An 8,552-nucleotide genomic window follows, 5' to 3' on the forward strand; every position below is an offset into this window, starting at 1 on the left:
AGAACACATGTAAACTCCACAACAAACGGCCTGCTGTAAAAGTCATTCCTGTAAAATGTAGGTTAAGTATACATTACATAACAAAAAAGAAAAAAAAAAAGGAAAAAAAAGTAACTTTTGTCAGTATCACATTTAATGAGTCTATGGTCTGCTTAAAATAGGCTTTCCATGTGTAGCATTTTTGGCCTGAGTGACATGAGGTGAGGTGGAAGACCAGCCCCACAGGGTACTGTAATGCTGTCAGAGCCAGCAGGAGGCTTCCTTTCTGAGAAAGCCTACCTCAGTGTGGTCCAAAACCACAGTCACTGCAAGAGTGAGACAGTACAAAGGGAGTCATTTATAACACGGGTGGCACACTGAAACCGCACATCTAGAGACGTCTAACAGTTGTACAAGTTTTCTATAGATTTCTTTTGTCCAAATCTGGTAGAATATATAGGAGAGGTAGTCTTTTTATGGGTCTACTTAGAATACAATCCCCCTACTGCAGTCTTGTTTTTGTTTTAACTGCTCCACCTAGTGGGAAAGAATGAGACAGCTGGATGTTTCCATATCAAAGTTTATTGCTGACATGCATGTAGAGATCTGATGAAGTAGAAAAATATGTTTTTATACAAACGCGTTTTCATCTGTACAATTACGCAGTTTTCTGTATTTAGATGCCCATGTCCAACCAAGCAGCTTACAACACATTTTCCCATTGGGTTTAAACTACGCCACACATCCTACACCAAGTTTCCAGTTGAAACAGTCAGCTATACATCAGTTATATACTGACAACTTTAAAACTAGGGTAAAATTAAATTTGAGGAAAAAAAAAAAATATATATATATGTATAAAATTTTTACTTTCAGTTGGGGAGGTTGATTTTCAATTTAGATTGAGATTTTTTTTGGAACCCAATCATCTACAACTTGTTTTACTGGCAAATCCAAATATCCTGCAATAATCACGTGTTTTTACACAGAGTTCTCTCACAATTTCCATGCTTTCAGTCCACAACGCAATCTGCCAATACAACTCTGTAAAACACATTGAATGTGGTAAAAACCACTAGCTAGAAAGTGAAACACTGATTCAGGGGACATAACATCAACTCTTGAGTTACTAAACTGTAGACGTGTCACTGGAGATGGTGTTAAGACACTTTCCACAGTATCAATGTAAAAATCCAGCAGTAGTTATGGTGCTAAGAAAACCCCCACAGCCACTACTGAACCTATGCTATTACTACTACAATACTGCTGTATAACCCATGGAATTCACATTGAGGTGGGAGAAAGCCAACAGCTGTCTTTACACATTTCAGCCTCCAGATGTGGTACTTGAAGGCCAACGTGAGCTAAAGCACACATCAATCCCATGTGTTGAAGCAGAGCTGGCATCTCACTGGGGTGGAATAGATACAATGACTGGGGCAGTCATGATGGTGCATTATTTACATACTGACCAGCAAGTGTAGGGAGTTTTTTGGGGGGGGGTAAATATAAGAAAAGGAAAAAACAAAACACTACAAAACAACCCCTCATATAAAATAAGGAAAACATGCAAGTATCATTTTGTTTTCTTTAAAAAATAGAACTATGCAAAAGTCAGTCTCATTAGTGTAGCTTAAGGTGATCACAGACATTATGGCAAAATGGAAAGAAAGACTTAGTAATACAAAGAATGGAAACAAAATAGAAATGCTACCATTTCATGAACGGGCAGAAAAGGATCAAAATAACAGGGTTAAAGCAGAACCACTGTTGGAGCTGACGCTTAAAGCAAAGATGTGGGGTCTGCTTCACTGGTCTAAATCAATGAAACAGACCCAAAGTTAAGTGACACTGTCTGAAATGTCACTTAATTTTTTTGGGACCATCTATAATCAATGTCTGTGATGCAAGCTCCAGTGGAGGCATTTGGGAGAAAGTCTACACAAGTGAATAAAAGTATGAAATTACAAGGGGAAGTAGTAAAGATTTGAAAGTATTCAAGAGCCTAAGTTCATGCAATCAGTTTGAATATAAATAAGCCTAGAAAGCAGGTACCAATATGCAAAGGCAAGTTGCAGTGCACAAATGCCTAACAGTCACTGGTTAGTAGCTTTGCCATGGTTTGAAGAAACACTTAAGAATGCCAAGAAAACCCAGCAACTAAACTTAAAATCTGAGTCTGTATTTGAATTTTTCTATGACTTATAGTATTCATTACCAGCCAGGAGCCTACGCCATAAGATAATACAAGCATGTACAAGAGAGAGGCCTGAGAATGGCAACAGATATGTGATCATTTCCAATCTTAAAGCATTAATGTCATCCCCTAAAACATTCAGTCAAGCCCGGTTTTAGCAAAGCCTGCACTAGTTTTCACAGTGTCTGCCACTGAGGCAGGCCAGATAACAGAACACAATGATTGGAGGATAGCTTAAAGGGTCTGAGACAGTTAACAGCCTCAGACCATCATTTCGCCTGGCCCGAAAGACAACATGCACTCATGGACACGTCAAACATTCACATTCATACTGAAACACTTATCCCAAATCCGTCTTTATAAAGAGAAACAGGGAAGTTAAATACCTGGAAGCCATTTGATTCTGAATGAGCCTGTGGGTACCGGTTTCCTTGGCTAAAAGTAAATTTAAAGTGCCCCTATTAGACTTATTTACAGGCCTTAAAGAGGGAGTGCCCACAGAACAGGTTTACATGGTCCACACACACGCACACATGCATGAGTGTGGGATGGGTTGGTAAATTTCACACTGTACATTACTTACACTGAAACCCCTTTTTTGCCCCCTTTCCTTAAGCCTGCTCATTGGTCAGTTGGCTTGACAAATGCCTGTTCTGAGTGGTAACAAAGCTTTAGCCACATTTTTGCTTCTTTTCCGTGAAAGCTTGGAAAAAGTATTTGCAACCATCACATGCATGCCTAACTTGGGTAAAGGGGATTTTGGTCAGATGACATTGCGCTTATAGAAACTGTAGTACAGAGCAGCAGGGGTCAGAAAACGGCTTTAAAGTGACAGCTCATTTACACACGGGGGTTGTGTTTGTGCCACCATTTATACTCTGTCCATTTTGTGGCAACAGAAACATGTTCACATGACAACATGTTTAGTGGGAAAACAGCTGCATTAAAATACAGTTTAGTATGACCAGAGCCCAAGAGAAGAAAATGGAAAGTACAGTTAGCCGGGCACCATGCCAACACCAAACACATAAACGACTTCCTAACCGTTATGGCTGCGTGAATATTAAGAAGAAAAGTTCAAATTTCTTCAGATGCTGGAGTACACAAAGAAAGCGGTTTTCACGCTTGCAGCAAACAACTGAACTTTTGTTGTGCTTTGCTTATAGCCGTGACATTTTAGTTAGCAGGAGCGACTCTGGGAAGGAAGTAATGACTGAGGCAGCTGGCTGCGTCTGCATGTAGCTGAGACAGCTGCTCGACCTTTGAGGTCATGCCAAACCTTTGCCACAATGGCAGTGTGTTACATAGTAATGCAGATGAGGGGGGGGGAGAGGAATATAAGCAAGGAGTTTCAGGCATTTCATCAGCACCATTTTTCACAGTTGCAAATAATTCCACTTGAACTGCACTTTGCTCCAACTTTTCAGACATTTCACATGTATGGAAATAGTCAGGCAAGACTAAAAGGACAGGGAAACCTACAAAGGATAATAGGGGCACTTTAAGGCAAGATTTTTGGCAATAGAAACAAGACAGTGCCCGATCGTCACTATACTGGCACTGTGGAAGCGTTATCAATATGCCTTGGCAGGGAGGAGCCAACAGTTTTTCCCCCATTCAGTTCTTGGCATTGTAACTTCCAGGTACCTCACACTAGCTGCCTAGATGCTAAAAATAGATTTCCACAGGGATGAGCAAAAGCGGGAGACAATGCATTCTGCAAATACCAAAGGATGCTTGTACATACTTTGATCTTCAGTTCTTTCTTCAATGCAAATATAGGGATAAATGCTACTTAATTATGATTTAAAAAAGCTTATTTGAATTTTTGAAACCACTGACAAGGTTTCAAAGCATTATCACTGACAGAAAACATTAATGCTATGTCACTGGTGGCATCAAGATTCAATTGTTACAATCCCTTGTCTCAGAACAGTGAGCATGGTTTACCAACAGAAGAGAGACAGAGAGGTAGATTGATTTGAAGTCAGAGTTACAGACAGGAACATTACAGGAAAACAGACTGAGAGGAAGGAGTGAGGGGAGGAGGTTGGAATGGAGGTATACAGAAGTGACATCTGTGATCAAGTGATCCGACTTGAGGCAATACCATTACCACTAGGAAGAAAGGGGGTTGCTACATGATTCTGGTCCTGTATTGCTCAGGGGATCCAGAATTGGTTGGGAAGGGAAGTGTTACAGTAGGGCATCCTCGACAGAGGAGGAACACAGGGTTGATAGTTTCTTCAACACTCCAGGCAGAGCCTTGTGTTGGGGCCGTGTGAAACTATGCAATCACGTCTGCTGCACAGTGAGATCTGACTGTGGGCGACTTGAAGACAGGAACCTTTGGTTCAGATCTTCCTGCAGGCCTTGCCATGTTTCACAAGAGGATTCAGACAGGAGAAGTGAAGTTCTGGGTTGGCAGTTTGTTCTGGTACCCACTTTCTATCTGTTCCACCTAGACTGCCAAAACCCCACCTACATACAAGGCCGTCTGTACATCAGCTCAGGCCTCCTGTATGCAAGCTCAGTTTTGTGGGTTAGGGGGGTGAGGGGAATGGGTTTACACCAGTCCTCTCTAGACTCTGCAGGTTTCTTTACTTCCTGGGAGGCCAGAGTCCAGAATTGGTCATTGAGGGATTACTTCCGCAGAAAACGTTGTGCCAAGATGGCAGCATCTAGTGGGCTGACAGGCTGAGCATCGTGTCCAAGACGCCTTACAGGTGGGATGCTGCCAAACTGACGGTTTGTGAGAAAGCTCTTGGCTTCATGGATAGTGTTCTTCTCTTCAGCTAGCAGCAGCTGCTGCCGCATGTAGTTCTCAAACTCGTACTGCGAAGACTCTTCTATCACCTTGGCCTGAGGAAAGAAAGCATCCAGTTCAATATGCTGCAGTTAGTGTGGTAGCAAAAAGTCAACATTGTGTAAAGAGATTTTTGTAACTAAAATTTAATATTCAACTTTTGATAGTTGCATCAAGGACGCTCAGTTTGGCTGTGTCCAAACTGGAAGTGATTAGTCACTTTTGGGTCACCCAAATTCCCTATGGTCTGTGGCTACAATGTTGTTACGACCCACTTTCAGTATGTAGCTCTTGCTGCATATGTATCCTTTGAGTTATGTATCCTAGGGCGACCGTGGCTCAGGGGGTTGGGAATCGCATCTGTAACCGGAAGGTCGCCGGTTCGATCCCTGGGCTCTCTGTCCTGGTCGTTGTGTCCTTGGGCAAGACTCTTTACCCTACCGCCTACTGGTGTTGGCCAGAGGGGCCGATGGCGCGATATGGCAGCCTCGCTTCTGTCAGTCTGACTCCGGGCCGCTGTGGCTACAACTGTAGCTTGCCTCCACCAGTGTGTGAATGTGAGAGTGAATGAATAGTGGTATTGTCTTTGGGTGCCTTGAAAAGCACTATATAAATCCAATCCATTATTATTAAGTTTAAATGTAATTTTCCTCCAAGATCTTACCTCTTGTTCCGGGTGATTGACCTGATCATCAATATCTGGAACCACCTGCAAAGGGCCACTCATAGCTGAAACTGACTGCCTGTGATTAAACATAACACATTAATCGTTAGGAACTGTCTGTCTGCAAATGGTTTATAGCCAATACCAGGAAATGTGCAAATAAAGCAGTGCAATTCAAATTTTTTCGTTTCTCTGCAAACAAAATGCAAAACATCTGATTCACTCAAACATCCAGCAGGTGGCGCAATTACCATGAGGCAATGATGGCACCGAGGGACTCCAGCACCTCTCCTGCAGTCAGCCTTTCCTGAGGGTCCAGCACCAGTAGCTTTCGGATTAGGCACACCGTGTTCTCTGACACACGGCCGTCCCTATAAATGGTGGTGTAAGGGAAAAGGACAAGATTTTTCTTTAAAGCAAAAAAAACCTAAAACAAAAACCTCTACAAGGTCAGGTTTGAAATAAATATCAAAATGCTGTCGAAAGCAAATGCATTTAAATCCTTGATTTTACTGCAGTACAACAAAAGACAATGCAAGATTGTATCTCAGAACAAATTTGAATGAAAGAATAATAACAGAGAGCAAAATGTCATATTAATGTGATCACTTTAATTAAATCTCCACAAAGATAAATGCTCACTCTGGGATGGAGTACTCAGCAGCCTTGATCTTGCGGAAGAGTTCTTGAGGCATGCTGTCATAAAAGGGGAACTGGCCATACAGCATTGTGAATAAAACAACACCAAGCGCCCACATGTCACTAGGTTTTCCACGATATGGTCGACCTGGAAGCAGGAAGGAGGGGATAAGGGTCTATTTAGCATGCATGACAAACAGAAAACAGGTTGACAATTGGTGCAATGTCAGTTTTTGCCCTGTGAGGAGGAACCAACCGTTCAGCAAGTTAAATTGCCATCAAATCACGAGGTTTAATGATTAACAGTATAAGCAAATACTCCACATCTGTCGTACTTCAAAGAAACTTCCAATAGAAGCACCTTAAAAAAATGTTTTGAAAGCCAGACGAGACATTAAATCAGAAGAACAACAATGAGAAGCTGATGCTGGCGAGGGTGGAGTGTCATGGCTGTGCATGACCATAGGCAGTGTTGTTGTTAGAGCCAGGGAGTCGGCAGCAACAGCAGCAGGCAATTATGTTAAAGCTTGTGACACACAGGCAGGGGATGGGAGGGGAAAGGGTAGATGGGAGTAGTTTCCCTCTAGTGAGTCATCACTGTATGAGTCACTGAAGCTCTGTTTAATTGTGTGCCTGTCACGTTATGCTGATATACACGCTGCGGTTTTATCTACAGTTTGACTGGTTGGACATGAAAGAACTGCGCTTGAAATTGTACTTCTCTTGTTTTCTGTCCTAGAGTTTGCATTGGAAATCAGTAATTAAAGCTCTTTTTGAATTGGCGTTAATAGTGGCACTTGGGTGTGCAATTTTAACAGAAGCACCATCAAGCTGGGGAAAAGAAAAAAGGCAAAAAAGCAGAGCAACAAGAGTAAAGCAGTAGCTTCCCCTTGCAGATGCATACCATACAGCAGTAGGATGCAACATCACTGCGATTACTCAAATAAAAGCAAAAAGGCCATTTCTTGCTTTTGCCAGTCCAGGATTGCAACATACCTCTGGGTTGCTCAATAACCGGAAAATCCAACACAAGACCTGACTGCTAAGCATTATGAAACCAAAAACAACCAACAACACAAAAACAAAGTTCCTATCTGGCTTCAGAGAAGGAATCACGATTCCATAATTTTACTCAGACATTTCTAGTCTGCATTTGGAGGGAGGAGGGGAAAAAGGAAAACAAACAAAAAACCCTGCACACTTGTTTCACCCACACTAAGCAAACCCATTTCACTTCTGATAGTTGGTACAATTGGTCAAAGAACAAAAAAAACAAAAACAATCCATGCCTGAAACCCTCACTCACCACTTAGTACATCAGGACTGATGTAAGCTGGACTTCCTCTCTGGTCTTTCAGAAGGTCATCCTCACTCACCAGGTGCTTTCCCAGGCAGAAGTTTGTGATGGTGATTCGATGAGTCCTGTGAGGACATGCAAAACAAACTTGTTAATGCTTTCAATCAAACGGTGAACACAATATTCTCATTGATAGGGGGTTTTTTTTTGTTTTTTTTAATGTTCTCAACAATCTTGCTCAAAACACAGTTCAGACTTAACACATTCAGTTAATGGAATAAAGACTTGTCTTGCCCCTAAGGCTTGATTTAAAAAAATAAATAAAAAATACAACAAATGATAAAGTTGGCTTCAAGCTCTGCAAAAGTTGTTGAAAGCTTTTACATGCAGTATTGGCATCTTAACAAAAAAAAAAAAATAAACAACAACTTTATGCTCAGAGCAACAGGGCTTAACTGCAGAACACTTTGGATCAAAGACAAACTGTAGCCAAATCTCAATTTTGAAACCATGCATAAAGCTAATATACTTAATACAAATAAGCACCGATGGTATGGTGTTAGCTATTATTGGCCTACAGCCTTTATGAGAACAACATCAGTCCAGATACAGTGGTGCTTCAGAGACTCACTCTTTTTACAGGTTTGATTAACTTTGCTTCCCTGGTAGTACTAGGATTTCTCCAATGAGACTTTGATTCAGTGCAGTTAAATTTGCCATGAGCAAACTGAGGGACTGTGCACCATGTTCCTTTAGCAGAGAGGGAAGGGGGGGAAAAAAAGAAAAAAGCAAAGCTGCACTTTGACAAACATGAGTCAACCTGTGGTTTAGAATAATTGTTTCGATGACTAAGCCTGCATGGTGATGGGCTGTTAAATGAATATATAAAGCTCAAGTTTAAAATATGTACACAAACAACTTCAAACCCACATGATCACTCCCAGGGCTAACACGCTAAGGAGGGGGGGGG

At 41.6% G+C, this 8,552-nt stretch overlaps 1 protein-coding gene across 2 annotated transcripts in view; it reads right to left on the minus strand.

Annotated features, from left to right (window-relative positions):
• Window positions 1-1,528: 1,528 nt before the first annotated feature.
• Window positions 1,529-8,552, minus strand: part of stk40 (serine/threonine kinase 40) — a 16,202-nt gene continuing 9,178 nt past the window's right edge. For both annotated transcript variants that reach the window (XM_013911616.1, XM_005736104.2), the window contains 5 exons: window positions 7,592-7,707; window positions 6,289-6,433; window positions 5,898-6,017; window positions 5,647-5,725; window positions 1,529-5,038 (listed from right to left, as the gene is read on the minus strand). In XM_013911616.1, coding sequence (XP_013767070.1) covers window positions 4,820-5,038; window positions 5,647-5,725; window positions 5,898-6,017; window positions 6,289-6,433; window positions 7,592-7,707 — 679 coding nt within the window. In that variant the 3' untranslated portion in view covers window positions 1,529-4,819. The remainder of the gene's footprint in view (window positions 5,039-5,646; window positions 5,726-5,897; window positions 6,018-6,288; window positions 6,434-7,591; window positions 7,708-8,552) is intronic.

This window comes from Pundamilia nyererei, unplaced genomic scaffold (genome assembly GCF_000239375.1).
Source record: "Pundamilia nyererei isolate P.nyererei 1_Seehausen unplaced genomic scaffold, PunNye1.0 scaffold00067, whole genome shotgun sequence".
NCBI classification, from domain to species: Eukaryota; Metazoa; Chordata; class Actinopteri; order Cichliformes; family Cichlidae; genus Pundamilia; species Pundamilia nyererei.